Source organism: Onychomys torridus, chromosome 3 (genome assembly GCF_903995425.1).
Source record: "Onychomys torridus chromosome 3, mOncTor1.1, whole genome shotgun sequence".
Lineage (NCBI taxonomy): Eukaryota > Metazoa > Chordata > Mammalia > Rodentia > Cricetidae > Onychomys > Onychomys torridus.
The window spans coordinates 159,629,486-159,652,533 of NC_050445.1; the positions used below are offsets into that span (position 1 = coordinate 159,629,486).

A 23,048-nucleotide genomic window follows, 5' to 3' on the forward strand; every position below is an offset into this window, starting at 1 on the left:
TGTTGAGGTCACACAGCTACCAGTTCCTTGTTCAGTGTTTTCAGCTGGTGTGGGGTCCCTCTCAGGGAGGGATCTTTTCAAATATCTTTGAATCAGAACCTAATAAGACTGCTTCAACCAAGAAAGGGTGGCAATCACATGTTTCCTCATGAAAAGAAACACTTGATAGTTATGGAATGTTAGTTAATGATGTGTTACATTCTTTTATGTTGCATTTATTTAACTCTGTGAAGCTGTGTTACTTTGCCTGCCTACAATACCTAATTGGTCTAATAAAGAGCTGAATGGCCAATAGCAAGGCAGGAAAGAGAAATAGGTGGGGTGGCCAGGCAGAGAGAATAAATAGAAGGAGCAAAAGGAGAAGGAGAGGACTCCCAGGGGTCAGCCAGCCACACAGAAAGAGATTGAGTAAGAAGTAAAGAAAGGTATAGAGAAAGGTAAAAGCCCAGAGGCAAAAGATAGATGGGATAATTTAAGAAAAGCTGGGTAGAAACAAGCCAAGCTAAGGCCCTGCATTCATAAGTAAGAGTAAGTCTCTGTGTATTTATTTGGAAGCTGGGTGGCGGCCCCCAGAGTCAAAGAGTAAAACCAACTGTATTTGACCTTGACCCTCTTTCTCCATTCTCCCTCACTTTCCTCCCACTGGGCTTGATACAGTTCTTAAAATCCTGAGAACTTAAAACAGTTAAGACACAAAAATTAGCATGCAATGAAGTAAAAGCCAGCCTTCCTAAAATTCAAAAGAAACAAAAAGCAGGTGGCATATGTATCAGCAAACTAAATTGGCCACACATTAAGGGAGGGAGGGGTCAATTCTGTCTTCCATTCAATACGGTAGACCCACCACACAGTCAGCCCTTTCTGACCAATCTGGAATGGACACTTAGCAGGCTAGAAGGCTTCCTCCACCTGTCACTTACCCATAGGGTTGACTTTTAATGCAGAAAAGCCAAAACAATGCTCACCCCAGTATGTGCTAATGTAAATGGCATTTTGAAGTATTTTCTCATATATCACCTCATTTAAAAATTCCTTGTGTAATGCTTTACCATTGAGGAAAAGGAGGCTAGGAAAAATGAGCTAAAGCAGCAGATGTCTCTCTCTCTCTCTCTCTCTCTCTCTCTCTCTCTCTCTCTCTCTCACACACACACACACACACACCAGAAACACTTGTTTTCTTAGGTGTTAAAAAGGCAAATTATTCCTGTTGATCCATTTGTTTTTGTTTTCCCAAATAATACACAAGTCACTCAACCCTCAGCAAATAAATGAATTGCTATGAATTAGAGCTTCTATTTAGAATATTTTTTATTATTTCCTCTGAGCAAGTCACTTAACTTATGACCAAATAGGAACCAGTTTTCAGAGGGGGAAGTGAATCAATGCAACATGTAAAAAGGATGGCTTCAGAAATACTTATTTACTATAAAACATCCCCCCTCCACACACACACATCTTAAAATCATCATGACTGTTAGGTCCAAAAGAAACTTCACACAAATGGCTATCTGTAGTGCTGTTAGGATACCAAGCACATGCTGGTCACCAGGCTCTATCTGTTATTGAGTCTGGTGTGGGCTATTTAATCATACTGTGACACTCTGAGACTGTGTTAATAAAATCAACCTTGGATCGGGGTGGAGCCAGAGACTAGTTGACAAGAATTAGTCATAGAGAGTGTGGAGGACCCAGGAATACAGATAGAGAGACTCACAGGAAGGAGTAAGGAGGGACTTAGAGAAGAAGAGAGGCTCTCTTGCTGTGTCTCCAGCCAAAAAGGAAGGTCAGTTGGTTGCTTCTCAGATTCTCTGAGCTAGCAGGTTCTCACCCCAATATCTGACTCCTGAGTCTTTCTTGATAGATAGAGTAACTTAGATAAAAATAACAGGAGTCCTTGCTGGCATCTGTGAGAACCAAATTTACATTCTAAGTTTTAATTATGGTGCCTAAGAGATCCATGAAACAAAAACGCCTCTGAAGCCCCTTGCCTAAGGACAGATACTTCCTGACATGCTGGAGGCTGTTGTTTATGGAAGGTAACAAGGCAAGTTCATGTGACCCATCTGTGTCTCACATGCTTGATCACATGTGGGCAGGAAATACGTCAGGATGTGCGCTTACCACTGATTAGACCCCATGGGAAATGTGGTGAATCATGAGTTTTGTCTTTTTAAGCTCCTGCATACTGTGACTTGGGGCTATTTCTAGAAACCCAGAGATAGATCTGGCCAGAAAGTCCATCAACCTGACCAGTATTTAATTAAAACTTGCTTCAAATTTGGCTTAAAATCACAGTAGTGGTTTATTCTCCACTGGTGGGATTAACATACCCTGGCTCTTCTGGGCTCTTCTCACTCATTCCCTACCCTAAACCTCTCCAACTCATGGGCTTCCTTTCCCTAGCGTCACATTCCCTCATAACCCTACCACACATTCTCTTAGCCCCTCCTCCTTGGTCTCCTGTACCCTACCTTTATTCTCTGTCTCCCTCTCTTGATTCTCTCTCTCTCTCTCTCTCTCTCTCTCTCTCTCTCTCTCTCTCTCTCTCTCTCTCTCTCTCTCTCTCTCTCTCTCTCTCTCTCTCTCTGTCTCTGTCTCTCTCTCTCTCTCTCTCTCTCTCTCTCTCTCTCTCTCCTCATGAACAAGTCTATTCTGCTGGCCATGTTCTGTCTGCTATTTCCTCTCCCTGCCCTGGACACTTCCAGATGGCTCTGGCTATACTCTCCTTCATGTTTACAATAAAAACCTTCCCCTCACCATACCTTGGAGCGGTCATGTCCTCAGTTTATACCATTATCTCTTCAAGAAGCACACATTGTATGGGAACTAGCTAGAGTCAACAACACTCAGTAGCCTATAAGAAGCGAGCTCCTGCTTTATGAGTTTCTGTTTGTAAGGTTTGTATGTGCATATGTGTGTACATGTAGGTGTGTTCATGTGTCTGTGCAGGGAGGATGCTTAGTGTCTTGCTCTATCACTCTCTGTCTGATTTCTTAGAGGCAGGGTCTGTCACCGAACCTGGAGCTAGGCTGGTGGCCAGCAAGCCCCACTAATCCAGTCTCCACCCACACAGTACTGGGGTTATAGGCATGAACAGCCATACTTGGCTTTTTACATTGGTGCTGTGATCTGACCTCAGGTCATCATGCTTGCTCATCAAGAACTCTTGCCCACTGTGCCCTGTCTGTAAAGGCCCATAGATATAGCTGTTTGAGATTAAAGTTTGGGCTTATAGTTTGCTTTACTCATGTGTTTTAAAATTTAAAAGTTAAGAATTTAAGGATTTAAGAGGTAAGTTTTTACCCTTTTAGTACCTTACCAGTGATTTTCTTGTTCAAATAACATTGATTTATGTGTTATAGTTTGCAACTCCCTTCCAGAGCCATACACACCTTACCAAGTGTCTGATTTTCATGCCACACATTAATTTATTTGAGGCTAGCTAAGATTGGTTTTTTATTTTCTATTTCCAGTTGAGAAAAAAAATTATCACAAAGGAAAACTCTACCTCTACAACTGAAGCTCAATTTCACTGGGCTGAAGTATACACAAATACACAAAATAAACTTCCCTTCAGACATGGACAGACTGTTAATTCTGCATATTTTAAGAGCTTGGTTCCTTCTGTGCCATCAGTTCAATCATCCTGTCACCAGCAGGCCTAGGTGACACTGATGATCTTTCCAGTTTGCTTCTTTGATTGTGAAATGATTACTAGCACTTAACCTACACTGTGGCTTTATTTTTGGCACTGGGCTCCTGATCCCTTGAAGAAAGCCTTAGGGGCTGAATAGGACCTCTCACCTCCTTCACCTCAGTGACCTCAGAGCTGCTGTGGAGGGACTCCACCCAGGGGTTTGGCTGAGGCTGTGCAGAGTGAAAACATTTTCTCCAAGCCCTCAGGAAATGAGTCACTTGTAAATGGTTGTATTGTCTTGATTCCAGAGGTTTCACTTCTAAGGGTTGGGAAATCTACTGAACTAACACTTCTCTTCCCTTTTCAATAGGAATGGTTTGAACAACCCATATTTCTTAGAGCCTAGGATGAGAGTGATGAACTTCGGATTGAGTGGCAGAGTGAACAGGAAACTGGTCCATGGGGAAAATACTGGACTAGGGGACAGATGTCAACTGCATGATGCTGGGTATGTGTGTGAGTAAATTGCTTTTATAAAGTTTCTGTGTGAATGAATGAGATAATGGACATAAAAACATTCATCATCACAACTGTACTTTGAGGTCAGATGCAGGACCCTGGTGATCACATGCCAGGCTGGGGCTCTCCTTCCTTCACATCAAAGCATCACTCTCAGACTGGGGAGATAGTTGGTAAAGTCCCTGTCATACAAGCATGCCAGTCCGAGGTGGGATTCCCCAATACTCATGTAAAAGCTGGACATGGAAGCCTAGCGGTGGTGGCACACGCCTTTAGTCCTAGCACTCAGGAGGTAGAGGCAGGCCAATCTCTGTGAGTTCAAGGCCCTCTCAGGCTACAGAGTGAGATCCAGGAAAGGCACAAAGCTACACAGAGAAACCCTGTCTCGAATAAAACAAAAAGCTGGACATGGCTGCACATGTCTGTAAACTTGGTCTTTGGGGAGCAGAGACAGGTGCATTCCTAAGGCTTACTGGCTGTCTACTTGATACAATTAGTGAGCTCTATGTTCAGTGAGAGACTGTCTCAAAAAAAAAAAAAAAATCCAAGGTGAAGAGAATGGAGAAAGACACCTGACTTTAACCTTAGGCCCCCACACCCACCTGCATGGGTGAACACACACGCACATGAATGCTGTGGATATCGCTCTGTGTAAATAAAGTTCTGATTGGCCAGTGGCCAGGCAGGAAGTATAGGCGGGACAAGAGAGAAGAGAATTCTGGGAAGTACAAGGCTGGGAGGAGACACTGCCAGCTGCCGCCATGAGAAGCAACATGTAAAGACACTGGTAAGCCACAAGCCACATGGCAAAGTATAGACTAAGAGAAATGGGTTAATTTAAGATAGAAGAAGTAGATAACAAGAAGCCTGCCACGGCCATACAGTTTATAAGCAATATAAGTTTCTGTGTGCTTTCTTGGTTGGGTCTGAGCGACTGTGGGACTGGCAGGTGAGACAGATTTGTCCTGACTGGACCAGGCAGGAAAACTCTAACTACAAATGGCGCCCAATGTGTTGGCAAGAATTTCCACCTAAAACCTGAGAAAAAAGATTCTAAGACAGAGCTAAAAACAGCTTCCTAGTTGTCTCCCTCAAGTTAGCAGCAGCCTGCCGGTTTCAGCTACTATGCCGGGTTCCTGGCATGTGCGTCTGACCTGCAGTGTGGCGGGAATGAGGAGTCTACAAGCGGCACTTTACTCTGCTGCGTGGTGGATTTAGCCTTTGCTAGTTAAAGATTTCTGGGCTATGCGCTGCTTTGATAGAACTGCTTCTGATAGTTGATGGTACACATGGCTCCAGACCCAGAGCTGGCAGTAAACTGTACCACCACCATGTTGCAAAGCTGAGGTGGGCGGAGCCATCAGCCACAGCAGTGTTTCAGTCTTACAAAGATGGATATTACACAGAGAATCTGGTTTGTCTTGTCTTTGGGATTTTTAACTACACAAAAAGATTTGATCGTAAAAACTGTTGAGTTAAACAAATATGTAAATTTTAAAGGTACCTTGACTTCAAAATTTGGATATAAGGATATGTTGCTTTGGAAAAGAGTCTCTGCTTTTGTTTCCACAGAAAGCCAGAGGCTGTGGATTTGTTCCAGATTAAGATACATCAGGTTTGATCAGCCAAGACCACCTGAAAGGTCTCCGATGACACCATGGCCCAGATGATCTGACATCCAGAATGGTTTCAAGGCAACTGGCTCAGAGGTTCACCCTAATGGACTACTCTATAATCCTAAAATTTTCTTTGTGTCCCCATAAGATACAGCGCCCCCCCTCCAGCAGGAAGTAGTAAGAGAAACTACGCCCACATTCCCAAAATTATCAAGCTGGCTTTGGAGATGGAATTGGCTCACTCCTTCTCTAAACCCAGACATATTGCTAAAAGAAAAGGTTAAGAGATTCTTGTGTCCCAAATCAGAAGAGCCCTTTGGTGTGGGACAGAGAAAAACCACTATTTTATTTAAAACAGGTTGATTATAAATACAATCTCTTTCTAAAGATAAAAAGGGGATATGATATATATATGATAGGATGAAAGGGTAGATTAATGAACTTACTTCTAAAAGAGCAACAACTCATTTAAAATGTTTTACATTGGTATAGATTTTAGTCTATTGATATAAACTTAAAGTTAATTTTGTTATATTGTATGTATATTTCTACTCTTGTTTCAGGTATTATGTTTGTATAGCTCATTTAAAATTGTAATGGATAATTAAAAATAGATTAATAATTAATCATCTATGATAATCATACTCATAGCCATGTTAGTTAAGTCTTCTGGGTATACATAAAGATATTTCGGATAGATAGGTAATCTTCAAATACTTCAAAGACCTTCAGAATATGGCATTTAAAATATTTTTAAAATTTAGACTTTCTGGACAGTGAGACATGTCTGCTCCTGACAGCACCGATTTACTTCAGAGAGGAGGATGGGCATTGAAGACACTTCATATGGAGTTTATCTTCACCTTGGCAAAAATAGCCATTTGGGCAAGAAACTGTTCTTGCCTGGACTGCTTGATCGACTGGACATGCAGGACCCATAGGAAGGTGACCACTAAACTTTGCTTGACAAAATGGCCCTTCAGTTTCCTGCTTTGCAGAGGAAACTGCCAAACATTCTACAGGACACTGAGAGAAGTGACCAAGAGACTCTAGCCCTGTGGGCTGAAGACAAATGCCCCAACTTTACAAAGGAACATTAGGTGACTGTCCAGGCTGCCAGCTGTCTCTGTCTACTCTTGCAAGACTCCTGAAAAATGCTTATATCCTTCTCCCGGTTCTCAGGTAATATTATATCCTTCTGAGGTCTTCGATGTGGTTGAAGACTAGATAGTTATAATTTCCTCAGTTATGATACAAGGTAAGTTAGATATAAAACTTTAGACTCACAAATATAAGATAGATAGGATATCTTCTTTAATATTGTAACTGTAATTCTTGCTTGATAATTGTTTTGTTATATGTAATTGTACTATGTAAAAGTTAAAACCTTCCTTAAAAAAAAAAGAAAAGGGGAAGTGCTGTGGATATCGCTCTGTGTAAATAAAGTTCTGATTGGCCAGTGGCCAGGCAGGAAGTATAGGCGGGACAAGAGAGAAGAGAATTCTGGGAAGTAGAAGGCTGGGAGGAGACACTGCCAGCTGCCGCCATGAACACAGCACTTCCACGCTCTTATCATGATATGCAGCCTTTGAATTGCTCCTATCACAATACATCTACTACACATGAACAAACACACACACCACTCACCCTCTTCATTGCCTCTAGGAGCCTTTGAATTGCTCCTATCAGTCAAAATAACATCTATTCTATCACCAGCCCAGTGAACAAACATTTAAACCAGCTCCTATACATCTGTCCTTCCTGTGCTGTGCCCTCTCAGATGCTAAGGCTAAGGAACCATTTCCATTTTGAGAATGTAGAGGTACTGTCAGTTCTTCACAGTAGGAATAATTGAAATGCCCAGCAGTATTTTCCAAAGCTTTTCCTGTTTGTTCCACACTAAATGCAATTCTAGACCAATTCTAAAGCCATGTGCAAGGTCAGGGGGTCATGCAAAGTGCTGTGTGCCTTCTGAGTGACAGGTTCAGGTGCTCCTGGGTCTTTGCTGTAATGACATTTCTTAGCATGAGCACATACTGGCTAGTGAGCTAACTCAGAGACAACAGTGAGCAGGAAGACATGTCTGTATTCCTAACCAACAACTTTCAGCTAAAGAGATCATGGGGCGGGGAGGGCACATATTCTGAATGTCTATCTTGACCAATGGGGATCATCACTGGCACATAATTGGAAGCAGGCAGGCTGGGAAGTATCTGGCAATACTCAGATCAGCCCTGTACCAGGAAGAGCTACTCTGCCCTCACTGCCCACCGCTCTCTGAAAAGCAACACTTGAAGGGTCCAGAAATATAGAAATATAAAATTATAAGCTTAAGAGATAAAAACTGACAATCACCAGCTCTAAAGGTTAACTGCTAACAATGGCTGTCTGCTTTACAGCCAGCTCCTCTGTCAAAAGCCAAGGGTTAACTGTTAGCCCCTTTGCCCCTTATACCAACAGCTGCTTGGACCAAAGTTAACTTTTAATAGTTGTTTCTACATGACTTCTAGCATCCCATGCCTGATGTTCCTATATAACTCCTAGCATGCCTACACTATAAAAGCGGGCCAGTACCTGCCTCCATTGCCACAGCCTCAGAATTCCAACATTGGCTGTGGTCTCAGCTAGCTGATAAGCTTTTGTGCCCCAGTGTTTTGTTTTGTTTTTAATTTTTCTGGAATAAAGTTTGCTTCTGGTTTAATAGACTTTGATGGTCTGTCCACCATTACTGTGAGACCCCAACGTAGCATGAATCTTAAAGAGTCTTATTAATAAAACCAAACCCACAGCCAGTTCTTGGGGTGAATGCTAGAAGATCAGAGAAGCAGAACAAGCCACAGCTTCCTCACCTCGCCAGTTCCTCAACAGATCCTGTTTCCTCAGACTGGAAGCCTCTGTGTCCTCATCCAAATGGATCTCAGCTGAACTGTGCTGCTCAAAAGCCTAAAAGCTTAACCAGGTTAGTTCCTGGTTTTCATGCCTTATATACTTTTCTGCTTTCTGCCATCACTTCTGGGATTAAAGGCGTGGGTCACCATGCCTGGCTGTTTCCAGTGTGGCTTTAAACTCACAGAGATCTGGATGGATCTCTGCCTCCCAAGTGATAGGATTAAAGGCGTGTGTGCCACCATTTTCTGGCTTCTATATCTAGTGGCTGTTCTGTTCTCTGACCCCAGATAAGTTTATTAGGGTGCACAATATTTTGGGGAACACAATATCACCACACCCTGACCCAACACATTCAGCATGGTGGGGCTGTCACAAAGTGTCCTGTGACTGAGATGTTATACACCATTGTTACACAGGCTTCCTCTCTACAAGTATTTATTAAGCACCTACAGTGGGCCATGTTCTCTGTCAAAGGCCTAGAACAGCAAAACAACCTGCCTTTGCTTCCAGACAGTAGGAAACAGACAGCAAAAGTGGAAACAGTGAGCTGTGGGGAGTATGGAGAACCCATGACTGGGGTCTCCTTGTTCCTTAAGGTATTCTATAATGAAGATTTATAAAGAGGGACAGTGACGGTGGGACTGGGTCTGATGAAGGGGCAAAAACAGGGAGAGAAAGAAAAGTATTGTGAGGGATAGCATTATATTTTTAAGTTTTAATTACTGTGCTTAAGAGATCTAAAAACCAAAATTCCTCTAACCTGTAAGGCCCACTTGCCCAAAACCAGACAACTTCCTATAATGCTGGGGACTGTTGTTTATGTAGGATAACAAGTCACGTTTTTTCACTTCTATAAACAAGGCTGGCACCCCAACTGCACGGGATGTGCTTGATCACACGTAGGTGGGAGGTGTGCAGGCAGGAAGTATGCTGGGATGCATGCGTGGTCCTATTGGATGAAGGGAGGAAGTACACAGTCTTGTGGGTTTTATCTTTGCAAGTGCCTGACATAATTCGGGGCCATTCTCTGGGAATCCTGGATATAGAACTGGTCAGTGTCTATATTCCTGACCAGTATTTAATAAAGCCTGCTTCAAATTTCTCATTCTCATCCAGTGGATTAACAATGTTCAGACACAACACAGTCCATGAAAGAAGCTGTGTGAGAAGATTTCTGAGAGCTTGTGAGAAAACTGCAAGCAAGTAAGAGTCTTGTGACCTCTGTTCCTCCAGGGTTGCTCTTGGAATGTGCTTTCGTGCCCATCCTGGGTGTAATAGTAGGAGCAGGTTTACTTTAGATTACTTGTCATCTTACCCATTATTATTCAGAATGATGTTCCCAAGCACAAGTACAAGCTAAACTCATGTGACCTTGTCCTGTGACTGGATACAACTTGAACTCAAGTGAACTTTGCTCATATGATTTGGCCTAACCCTCAGAATTCCCTCAGAATATAAATTGCCTGATGCTCCCAATAAAGTTGACTATTGCATGAGACTTTTGTCTACCTCAGTTTTAGGCTCCTCCCAGGCTCACACTGCCAACTAGAGTGGCAGCAGTGTTCCATGGAAAGAAAGTAAAGCCAAAGAACTCAGGGAATCAGAGACAGTTCACCAAGACACAGTGAAAATGGGCAGGATCTGCAGAGAAGGTAAGTGCTGGGTGTGCAGTGCAAGGGGAAGGATGTGGAAATGCCCTACAGCCTGCCAGGCACATGACTGCAATAGAGGGAAGACAGTCAATGCAGAGATACATCTGAGGGCTGAGCAGCACACAGAGGCGAAGGGAAGTTCTCTGAAACAAAGTGAATACCCCAAAAGAAGAAAGCCTAGCAGAAGAAAGGAGTAGGAGCACTGTTTATTAAGGGTTTGTCAAAGGAAGAAGAGTCTAAGGAAATATCAGGGAGACCAACAGCATGTATCATCATGCTCAAAACAAACCAGGTAAAGAAGAGTGTCCACTCTGAAGATAAGGAGAGTCAAATGCTCCAATAGGTGATTCTACAGGCCCATCTGCTGGGAAGCAGCTGTTGACATTGGAGAGAGCAGCCCCAGGGGTCCCAAGAAGAGGGTCTGAGGGAGCAGAAGGACACAGAGAAGAGGTTGTGGCTCTCTAGGAGATTGTGTCACTTGAGAGGCAAAAAAAAAAAAAAAAAAAAAAAGAACAGACCCACTAGCCTACATGGCAGATGAAGAAGAAATAGAGATAGACTTGTTGTGTTCAGGGTTGTTTAAAATTGGAGCAATTAAAGAACATTTACAGAGCAACAGGTGCCAGGTGAAGGACAGTATAGTAGTTTGAATGTAAGTGGCCCCCATAATCTCATAGGGAGTGGCACTACTAGGAGGTGTCACTTTGTTGGAATGGGTATGGCCTTGTTGGAGGGAGTGTGTCACTGTGCAGGCAGGTTTTGAAGGATTCTCATGCTCAGGATACCATCCAGTGTGACAGTTGACTTCCTGCTGCAAGATCTAGGACTCTCAGCTCCAGCACCACATCTGCCTGCTCTCTGCCATGCTCCTCACCATGATGATAATGGACTGAACCTCTGAAAGTATAAGCGAGTCACCCCAATTAAATGTTTTCTTTATAAGAATTGCTGTGGTCATAGTCTCTTCACAGCAATAAAAACCCTAAGACAGACAGTTACAGAAAAAGATTTTTTTTTATAGATAACTCTTTTTTTTTTAGATTTATTTATTTATTATGTATACAGAAGAGGGTGCCAGATTTTATTACAGATGGTTGTGAGCCACCATGTGGTTGCTGAGAATTGAACTCAGGACCTCTGGAAGAGCAGTCAGTGCTCTTAACCTCTGAGCCATCTCTCCAGCCCCTACAGAAACAGATTTAAAGAAAGGATTGCAAGTTAGATCATTTCAATCGTCTAGTATTGTCTGTGTCACATTATTAGTGGTAAGTCTTATGCAGATCTACAATAAAAAGGAACAAAGAAAAATACAAAGCATGGTTTAAGAGCAAAGGAGCACATGGAAATGTAATGTTGGAGACAAGTCTGGTGCTCAAGGATATACAAAGTTTAAAGAAGGGTCTGATGCTAGATGGAATAAAGGGAGTGGTGACCTCAGTGCAAGACCACACCCAGCTAAGCTTCCAACTTGTAAAAAGGAATTAAAGAAAAGCTTAAGCATCAAGGGAAACAGAAAGCTGATGCAAATGTAATTGAATGAGGTGGCTATGTTTAGCCCCAGAAAGCAGCAAAACTTGGTAGCTTTAGCCACATGGTTCTGGTTTTAGAGTCAAGGATACAAGGAAGACGTTGTAGAATCTCCCTCTGTGGCTAAGGAAAGCTTCTGAGGCTAGGTATGCATCAGGGATGTCCCTGAATGGAGGGCCAGACCAGCCATTGAATGAAGCTATGAAGGTGAAGCCTGGATTGCCTCAGAGACCCTGTTAATACTCTGATCCCGCCCCTTGGGGCCACCCTGTGTCCTGATGTAAAAGTCTCCTTTTAAAGAAAAACTTTGCCCCTTTCTCTCACTTCTGCCTTTTCCTCTCAGAGGTGTGCACCCCCTCTCTTTCTCTCTCTCTTTCTCTTTCTCTCTCTCTCTCTCTCTCTCTCTCTCTCTCTCTCTCTCTCTCTCTCCCTCTCTCTCCCTCTTTCTGTCTCTCCGCCTCTTTATCTCTCTATTATAATAAACTCTCCACGTAGATGCATTGTCTGGGTTGTGTATCACTGGCTGCTGCATCTGCCCAGCATGTCTCCCTGAATAAGCGGGATACCCTGGGGGGAGTGCTGCATAATAAATCATAACAGACTCCAATATGTTGGAGATGTCAGAGCTGTGGGATACCTCCCAAAGAAAGCTGTAGACTGGGTTTGGAACCAGTCTAAGAGAGAAGTGTGTTGCAGTCAACAAAGCTGAAAGGAGTTGGAGATTAAAGAACACTTTGACATCAGATAAGGTGATGCAGAGTTTGGAGTTTGCCCAGCTGGTTTTTGGTCTTGCTTTGGTCCAGTATTTCCTCACTGTGTTCCCTTTCCTCCCTTTTGGAATGGTAATGTATGTTCTGTGCCATTGTATGTTGGAAGTATGTGATCTGTTTTTTCATTTTGATTTTACAGGGGGTTACAGTTAGGAGAATGCCTTGAGTCTCTAAAGAGACCTTAGACTTTAAACAATGTTAAGACTGACATACATTATGGGGACTTTTTAAGTTGGACTGAATGCATTTTGCATTATGGTACAGGTAACAACCTATGGAGACCAGGAATGAAATGTGGTGGTTTGAATAAGAATGGCCTTTTCAGGGTCATGTATTTGAATGCTTAGTAGGATTAGGAGGTGTGATCTTATTGGAGGAGGTGTGTCCTTGAAGAGGTGGGCTTTGAGATTTCAAAAACCCATGCCAGGCCTAATCTCTCTCTCTCTCTCTCTCTCTCTCTCTCTCTCTCTCTCTCTCTCTCTCTCTCTCTCTGTGTGTGTGTGTGTGTGTGTGTGTGTGTGTGTGTGTGTTCCCCTTTCTCTTCCCCTTTCTCTCCCTCCCTCCCTCCCTCCCTTCCTCCCTGCTACCTGTAGATCAGGTTGTAAAGTTCTCAGCTCCAGGGCCATGCCTGCCTGCATGCAGCCATGCTCCCTACTATGATGATAATGGATTAATAATCCTCTAAAATTTTAAGCGATTTCCCAATAAAATGCTTTCTTTTATAAGAATTCCCTTGATCATCATGTCCTTTCACAGCAATAGAACCATGACTAAGACAGTGGTGGGCAACTATAATTTCAGTAGTGTGGAGGCTAAGGCCCAAGGCTTGTTCCGAGTTCAAGGCAAGCCTATGGTCTGGGTGACAGGGGGAACAGTAGGAGAGGTGACTATGGTTAGAATCTGTCTCTGAATGCGATGTGATGAGTGATTTGGACATTATTTTAGCCTGCTACAGGAATAATGAGATCTGCCATCTTTTTGAAGTAGGTGGCAATACCATCCTCATTAACACAAAGTCAAAACTCTATTCTGATAAAATGTGATGAACTCTGAAACACTCAAGGTCCCATACATTTTGGGTAAGGGTTACCTCTCCTGTATAGAAGCAGTATGTGCTGTTTAGAGCATGTCTTCAGTTTGGAGGCACTCGTTTCCCAGCTGCCAGGATATGGGGGCTACTAAGGCCCATCTCCTCTCCACCAGACACCTGGGGTGTAGTGCCTGGTGGTAAGGGGGTGTCTAGATTGATGTCTGCTCATGACAGCTCTGAGGGGTCAGCCCTGCTGCAGAAATACTCAGGGTCAGTGAGCCTGGTGCAGTTCAGTGCATCACCACACCCTTGTCCATCCTGTTCCCGGCTTCCTTCCTGAGTTTATGAGAGTGCTCTGGATGGATTTCCTGCATGCAAACCTCTGCCCTGAAGTCTATTTCCTGGGAAGCCTCATCCAAACTAGTTAAACAAAAGTGAGACACAGGGAGAAAAAGGAAGCCAGAAAGCATGGAGCTTGCCTGAAGATAAATAATGACACTTTCATTTTGAAACTCAGTTGATAAGTTGGCCACAATTTTACTAAAATTCAGTATTTTTCTAAAGTAAAGTTAATTCCTTAAACTTTATGAACATAAGACATATAAATAACACATACAGATGTGTATATATGTGCATATATGCATGTGTGTATCTAATATATGTACATGCGTGTATGTGTGTGTGTGTATTATACATGTGTATGTAGATTAAGAAGGTAATTTCTTCTTGGTTCATCAACAGGAAAAAAACAAAAATAATTTCAAGTACCTACTTGTGATATTGAAAATTTCTTTTGAATTTCACAAATAAAAATGCCACATCAGCCAAAGAAACCATCTCCTCCTGGCTAAACCTGGTTAATAAACAATATTGGGATTTTTTTTTTCCAGAGACACAAGGCAGATAGTGTTATGGTCACTAGAAAGACATTTAAAATGTTTCCTTAGCACAGATTGTAAAGGAGCTTTTAGAAACACTCGCTGACTCCTGATTTTTAATGACCAAACTCCAGCAGAATTTTAAAGGAATTACATGGAGATAATGTGAACAGACTGGAGGCATCAAGAACAGCAGCTAATTAGACATCTCAGGTTTCCTCAGACTCTAATGACAACCATGCTTCTTCAGTACTCATTCCTCTATTAGTTCGTTTTCCCACAGACACTTATCTCAATCTAATGGTACCTCCCTGTAGAATTCCAGTCATCTTGTGTAGGAGGAAATACAAAAAACTACATCAATGGGCTTTGTTCTCCTGACAAGTCTATACACTGAACAAACTGCAATAGATTTCAGTTCAATTCTTTCCCATGTGTTAGCCAATCAAACAGTTCCCTTTCTTGCACCTGTGATGAAACATCTGACAGATGCAACTGAAGGGTGAAAGCCTGGGGAAAGGAAGCTGCTTACTTGTACCTGCCCAAAGGGTAAAGCTGGCGCTTAGCCAGGCTTCCTCCCATTCCCTTTTCATTCTGTTGAAGACCCCAGCTCACAGAATGGTGCCAGCTACATTCAGAGTAGGTTTTACCTCCTTGGAAACACCCTCACTCAGTGGTGTACCTCAGCAATGCCCCAGGTGTTTCTTAATCAGTCAAGTCAACAATGGAAATCAACCAACACACTGGAGATGTCTTTTGTACAAGAGAAAATTTGGTTATCCAATATTGAAGAGCCTGGTCCATTGTGGGATCCTTCCTGTGATGGTCTGAATAAGAATGGCCCCCATAGGCTCATATATTTCAATGCTTGAAGGGTTAAGAGGTGTGACATTACTGGAAGAGGTAAATCACTGGGGTGAGCTTTCAGGTTTCAAAAGCCTATGCCATTCCCAGTTTCCCAGTTAGGTTTTTTTTCTGCCTTGTGTTTTTAGATCAAGGTGTAAGCTCTCAGCCACTGCTTCAGCACCATGCCTACCTGCCTGCTGCCATGCTCTGTACATGATGGTCATGAACTCACCCTCTGAAACTATAGCACCCCGAAGTTGTTTCTTGTATAAGTTGCCTTGGTCATTGTATCTTAGCATAGCAACAGAAAAGTAACTAAGACATCTCCCTATGAGTTATTGGTCAGGAAACCCCAGAGCACCCCCACCAAAAAACCCAGGCTACTGGTTGTCCACCATAACTAGATGGTAAGAGCCTATTGCTGCAGATACAACACACTTTGGTTGTAGGACACAGAGAGATCAAGCTGGAACTGATCTGAAAACTTCTTCCCTGAAGGCTAGCTTTCAAAGTGCCCAGTGGAATTATCCTGTGATGAACACAGCACTGTATACAAAAATACTGCCTCACCTGGCAGGTCAGATGTGCAGTTATGGATATAATCAATCATTTTGGACTGACTTTAAGTCCTATTGCACAGGAAGGGAATTCATGTTTGATGCTATAAACCTGGTCAAAATGTCCACCTGAGTGCCCTCAGTTTGGGCATATCACCTGACTGCATTATTGGAATTATGGTGGCTGAATTAACTGTGAGATTAAGATGAAGCCATTCTTGTAAAAAAGAGTTGCCTGAGTGGCAGAGGGTTGCAGCCCCTCTATCAGCATGGAATCCTGCACATAGGATGTGTCAGGGGATGACTCATCTGAGTGAATGTAGGTTCCATGGAATTTTCCTTCCTACCTCCTTTCCTCTGTCCTCCTACATCTCTCTTTCTCTCTGTCTCCCCCTCTGTTCCTTACCCCATTCTCCTTCTTTCTTTCTTTGGAGGTGGGAATGAGAATTTGGGCAATTCTTCACCATGTAGCTCTGACAGGCTTAGAACTCACTATATAGACCAGGCTGGCTTTGAACTCCCAGTGGCACTTATGCCCTTGCCTCTCACATGCTGGGATTTCAAGTGTACATCACCTTGCTCAGCCAGAAGTCTTTCTGATCCACCAGACACAGGCAAACTTTAGTCTCTGTTCCAAGTGCTGGTTCTTGACCAGCATGGTTTAACAACCTGAATTTAACCATGCAGGGATTTAAACAGTGAAAAGCAGATCCCATAACTATCACCTGTAGTAAGACTGCACTTCAAAAAGCCTGTTAATTATACTATCAGATCTCTAGACAGCTTCTAAACCAAGTAAATGCTGAAACTCAGGTGTGTCTAATAAAGGTGGTTTTTTATTTACAGTATTCACTGCCTTGAAATATTTTACAAACAGGTAAAATATAAGTGTGGAAAGAAAACATAAGGAAAGTAGATAAAAATTAGAAATAATTTAAAAAAGAGGGTTTGTTCAAAAAATTGTCACTGATTTAGATGTGAAGCAACTGTAAAAGACTGGAGGAAAATAAGACAAAATTTCAACTAGTCTACTCAAATGACTGTAAGTACCTTTAACTTTTATTCTACTCTAAAACAACAAAATTGTAAAGACTAAATATGGGCACTGTCACTGCAAAATTAAATCTGCAGGCTCTTAAGGACTTTTTGTTGTTGTTGTTGTTGTTACTAGAAGGCTTGTGAATGAATGCACATTTGAAATTTCAAGGCAAGATAAAATACTAAGAAGTGTTCATAAGGCTGGCTGTGGTGCATACCTATAATCCCAGCTATTCAGGAGGCCGAGGCAGGGAAATTGCCATTTCAAGATCAGCCTAAGCAACTGAGACCCTGTTACAAAATCAAATGTAAAAGGTGGCTGGGGAGAGAAGTGGGGTGGGGAAGGAGGGAGAAAGAAAAAGAGGAGGAAAGAAGGGGGAGGAAGAAGAGGGAAGGAGACCTTATTATGATTTTGTTTTTAACTGACCTTTACAACCAGTCAATACTCAAGAAACACACAAATCACCAAGTACCCATTCCACATCTCCTACACTTTGTTTAGGCAGGGTCACCTCCTTCTTCCGGACATACTGGAGAAGGCATTGCTTGGGAGTTCTTAGGTGGGAACAGCACAGTTGGATTGTTGGGAGGTCTCTGAGCTTCCCTCCTATTACCTGCCACAAAATGGCAGGAATCTATTCCTACACAACAGAAAGTTAGAAAGCTTGGGAGGTAGATAGTAGATACACCCATGTTTTCTGGTTCTCTCAGATGAGAGTCTCAGGATTTAGTGTCAAAATTAATTGTGAACTGGAAAGCTGCCCCTCATGGCCACACTTACATGCTTAGCATTTGTTGAAGACTTAAAGACAGGTTTCTGAGGTGGTGTGCACATGACATGAAATGGCCCCACAGACCTAGGCGTGTGAACACTGGTCCTCAGGTGGAGGTGCTGTTTGAGAGACTTAGAGACTCTCTAGGAGGTACGGCCTTACTGAAGGAAGCAGGTCACTGGATGTGCTTCAAGGTTGACACCAGGCTCAGCTTCCCTCCACTCCCCGCTCCATGCCAACATAACAGGTAAATGCCACTGCCTGTGGGGTCCACATGGAGGAGCTGACTCCAGACCCCACTGCCTGTGGGGTCCACATGCTCATTTCAGCATTAGGGGGATGGAGGAGCTGACTCCAGACCCCACTGCCTTTAATTTGCTGCTTCCCTAGTCACTCTCTTCCTTGCTGTGGTAAATACAGAACATGAGGTAATCTAGAGCTGAAGGAGAAGAGCCATTGGGTAGGAGATGAATTGAGTCCCTCTAGGCAATTCCCACCAAGGAATAGCAGTACGGGAAATCTTCCAGATACCAAGGATAAACAATTGTTGTGATGATGAATGGTCCTGGGATTTTCCTTTTTTGTCTAACACAAAGAGTGACAATTTATTTTAAAATGGAAAGTAAAACATTCCTATCTATCAAAAATCCATGGCAGAGGAGTCCATGCAAAAATGAGATTTTATGAAATGTCTGGGATCCAGGTTGATAGCATTAAATAACTCACTAATTTCAGCACTGGTTTTAAGCTTTGATTGTCATGCCCCATTCAGGGTGTATATTTCTTCTAGAAGCAAATATTTATTTTTGTTGTTTCACAGGAAAGAAGCGGAAATAACAAACCAGCAACCATAATTTTGTGGAGTCAACTGCCAGAGAATTTCACTTCATATAAACCTTTGGCCCAGCTGTGGATTAGGGTCAGTGCTACTTTTCTATTTGAAGCTGGCAGAAATTTGTAAATGTGTAGAAAATCTTTTCTCCCATCAACAGTGTTGGATGGATTAACTGTCTATTTCCTCCACTCAAAAATGTATGAGAAACCAGGAAACATTTACCACTAAGGCCAAAGCATACTTTATGTGTACCTATGATGGAATATATCTTCTTTTTTCTATTTTGGCCTTTTTGAGACAGGTCTCAATGACCAATTAGTCTTATCTAATTGGCAATTTCTAGGCCATTGAAACTGTTTCAAAGCAAAGTGTACAGTGCCTAAGGAATGACATCTGAGGTGGATCCCAGGCCTCCATATCATGTGCATACATATGCACCACCCCAGCAGATATACACATAGAAAAGGGATGAGAGAGGCCCCAAGCTTTCAATAGACACACTGTTAAAAGCTCATTAAAACAAGTATTCCTCCCCAAACTTACCAGTGTATTTTTAACAAGAAACTCCAGTTTTACATATTTGTATCCAGCTGAGTTTCACCCACTGTGTTATGTGTAGCAATGATAATTTCATTTTTTTTTTTACAAGATGTTGAACATGGAAAGCGTGGAGGGTAGCTGTTCCTGCTCTGACCTGAAAGTACTACCCCTACTGAGGCTTCTGGTAACTGTCACACCTACGAGGTGGACAGAGACTGGAGCCCTCAAGACCTGAGATCCGGATGAGATCCACATGTGCTGGCTCTCGGTTCCTGGTAAGCCTGGATACTGGATGGTAGACTCAGCAGAGTTCTCCAAAGAACACTGCTGGACTGCACTTCACCTCTCCCCGACCCTGTAACCTATCCCTTTACTTGTAAGTTAACCCCCAAAATAAACCTCCCTTTTAACTACGTGGAGTTGCCTTAATACTTCCACCAATAGGAAGGATAAGCAGCACTGAGTCCATTTGTGACAGAATTGAATACTGATCCCAGAGACTCAAAATTCAAGAGCCTTCCTACCTCCAAGGGTGAGTTCACTGTCAAGAGAAATGACCACCCTCACACCCTAAGAGGGGAAGGGTAATGTGAACAGGACTTGTTATAGCTTAAAGCCTTCTGTGGTGCTTACTTGAGGGCGGTTCTGTAGTGGTAGATGGCTTCCTTGTTCCGACCTTGGTCTTTTAGGAAATTGGCGTAGTTGTAATGCACCTTTGCATTGTGGGGCAGAGTCTGAACTCCAGACCTACAATGGATATTAAAAAGAAAGAAAACAAAATTCATACTGTTGTTAGACCCTTTTGTATTTTACTCTCAGCTTTATGAAGCTGCCTTTGAACGTCCACTGCTTTCATCCCAAACAGGCTTCTGCATTTTGTGAATGATATAAGTGACTACACAGGGAAGGAATGAAGGCCTTGGCTAGGTGTGCACAACTGAATGCTCTCTGCAGGGAAGCTTGGGGACCCTTCTCTGCTAGGGAGACACATGGAGCTGGTAAGGTTGGTCAACTTTGCTAAGGCTTTTTGTTTGGGATGTAGCGGAACCCAACTGCAGACATGAAGGGAGAGAATATGACAAGGACACAAAGCCTCAAACTGTCCAGGCCAGTCTGTCCTTCCAACTTCAGGTGCAGTGGGCAGAGGATCTGACACAGGAGGCAGCCAAGTCAGACCCTGCAGAAGGTGATGCAGGCACCATCCCTTGTTGAGGGATTCCAGCCCCAGGCAGGCCCTTCTCTCTCATGTCTACCTCAGGTGAAGGCTTTTTTAAATTTATGGCTAGAAAGTAACACAGCCTAAGTGATTTTGTGTGTATAATACAAAGGTACAAGAAGGCAAGATGAGATGGATTTCATAAAGTGAGTATGCACAGCCCAATCCTCAAAACCTTTAAGGCATGAGGCAAGATCTGACAAGTGCTGTCCTTGCTCTGTGCCTGGGTCTGGAATGTATGGTTTACATTAAATGCAGCATCCCAGAAGTTTGGTGGCTTAAAACAAGTTTACAGAAGTAAATGCTACAGTCATTTGGTATCTATGTGGTACTGCTCCAGCACTGTGCTGTGGCCGGTGTTGGGACATAAAATGGCCAGGGAGCTTGTTCTTGGGATCTTACGGGGTGAGGACACGTGGGTAGTTAGGAAATAAAGGAAAGAGCCTCTCATAAAGTGGGTAGGGTATCAACAAATCACTAGGAGCTTAGCCCAGAACAGAAACAGAACTGAGCAGGCAACAAAGCTGAGGCTTTGGGGATGAAGAGGAGAGCTGGGTTAGCAGCTAGAGGAAGAGGCAGTGCCATGTGCTAAGCAGATGTAGTCTGAATGTGAAATGTCCCTCAGAGCTCACAGTGCTGCTGTTCTGAAAGGTTGTAGAGCCTTTAGGAGGAGAAAGGCAGCTAGAGGAAGTAGATCATTGGGTCAAGGGTGCTGGTGAGACATGTGTGGTTTTATAGCCTGATACACTTCCTATCTGTTCATCTGTTCTTTGTGCAATGTGACTGGACACCTCTAGCTCCTGCTGCCATGCTTTCCTGAGCATGATGGTTTTTATCTCCCTAAGCAGTCAGCCAAAATAAATCCATCCACCCTTAAGTTGCTTCTCATCAGGCATTTGATTAGGACAACAAGCAGCCTAGAAGATGCAGGGAGATGACAGCAGGATCACTGGGGGTAGAGGAGCTGAAATAAGAGGTACCTGATCACAAGAGGCCAGAAAGAGTGAGGAGACCAACAGCCAGTGATCAAGAGATAAACTCTGGGCTTCATTTGCAAAGGAGTGGGGAAGTCAGGGCAGGGCTTTAAGGACAGAACTGATACTAACAATTGAGTGTTGGACAAAGAATGCAATGGCTGCTTTTTGGAAATGGACTGCAGGCAGGGAAGCCTTCTGGGGGAACTGCTGTGGAAATTGCAGAGGACAGAGGGAGGAAGCAGGGTGGGAAGGAGAGAAGGAGCAGAGGTGGGTGTGGCCAGAAGTGGGAGGTGGCAGAATCTGATAGTTTCCATCAGAGAAAACCTGTACCTACAGGTCAATTCCAGTTTTGTTTTTTTCTTCCTTCATTCAGTTAGCCCTTCTTTTTGTTTTCTTTGTTTGTTTGTTTGTTTGTTTGTTTCTTTCTTTCTTTCTTTCAGTAATTTGAGATTGAGTAAAAAAATGAATCATTCAGGGAGATAAATGTAGGTTGACATCCCTATTGATAAAATTTATCAAAATTAATATTGCCATATCAAGTGTATGCTAACTTGAATTATTGTAGGAATAATTATTCTATAATTAATGAAATGAAGATTTTGGAAGCATCAAAAGCCTTGCTTAAGCAAGTGATAAGCTGGGCAGTGGTTGCACACGCCTTTGATCCCAGCACTCGGGAGGCAGAGGCAGGTGGATCTCTGTGAGTTCAAGGCCAGCATGGTCTACAGATCAAGTTCCAGGACAGTCAGAGCTACAGAGAGAAACCCTGTTTTCGACAAATCAAAAACCAAACTAAGCCAAACCACCACCACCAACAACAACAAAAAAGCAGCCTACTATAGGCAAAGCTGACTTGTTCAGCCAGCCATAGTGAAACATCACAGTTTAAGTGGCTAAAACAAGAAATTTCTTTCTCTCAATTCTGGTGATTAGAATCTAAGCTCAGGTATCTGTCAGTTCACTGTCTGGGTAGGCCTTGCTCCTGGCCTGTAGACATCTACTCTTTAGCTGTGTCCTCCCACAGCCTTTCTTTGTCAGTGTGCCCAGTGAATAAGCTCTCATGTCCTCTTCCTGTAATAGCAACAGACCTTAGGTCAGGGTCCCATCTTAATGACTTCATTCATTAGCATTTCCCTCCCAGACTCCAACTCCAAATACAATAAAATTGTATGCTAAGGTGTCAACATATGAATTGAAGTTGGGGGACTCGGTCTACAGAAATCACACTGCCTTTGCTCTCAACCATAAGTAAATAATGACTATCAATCAGCAGTGAGTGTGATTGGCATGTCCATATGCCACATGGCTAAACACCAGTGCTGCATTTCCCATTAGACACTTGCCTAGAGCTGAGATCATAGGCCCAGGGGGACCTCTAAAGGGGGGTCCCCAAGCTCTGAAGACAATATAAGAAGGATGGGACCAGGAGAAAATGAGCTTGTTGTGTGCATCTGCTGCATAACTTGACTTGAAGAAGACCAGACAGCAGGTAAGTGGCAGGGAGGGGATTCAGGCACAAGGTGTTTGGGTCTGGAGCCTGTTCCTTTTCCTAAAGGGAAGTGGTGGAGGACACTCTTGACAACAAAGTGGAGAGGGCAGAGGACTATTTGGAAAGAAAACTTCAGGGATTTATTTTGACTGATGGAGAAAGTGAAACAGTTGATGAGAACAAGAAAGGATGACAAGATGAGAACCTGCTTTGTAGGCAACTTAATTGTACCATATCACCTCTCTTAGATGAAATTTCC

The 23,048-nt window shown here is 43.0% G+C and overlaps 1 protein-coding gene across 1 annotated transcript in view; it reads right to left on the reverse strand.

Moving 5' to 3' along the window:
- Tmtc1 (transmembrane O-mannosyltransferase targeting cadherins 1) overlaps positions 1–23,048 on the reverse strand; it is a 220,369-nt gene that overhangs the window by 43,645 nt on the left and 153,676 nt on the right. Inside the window, 1 exon segment of the mRNA XM_036181071.1 lies at positions 19,741–19,854. Coding sequence (XP_036036964.1) covers positions 19,741–19,854 — 114 coding nt within the window.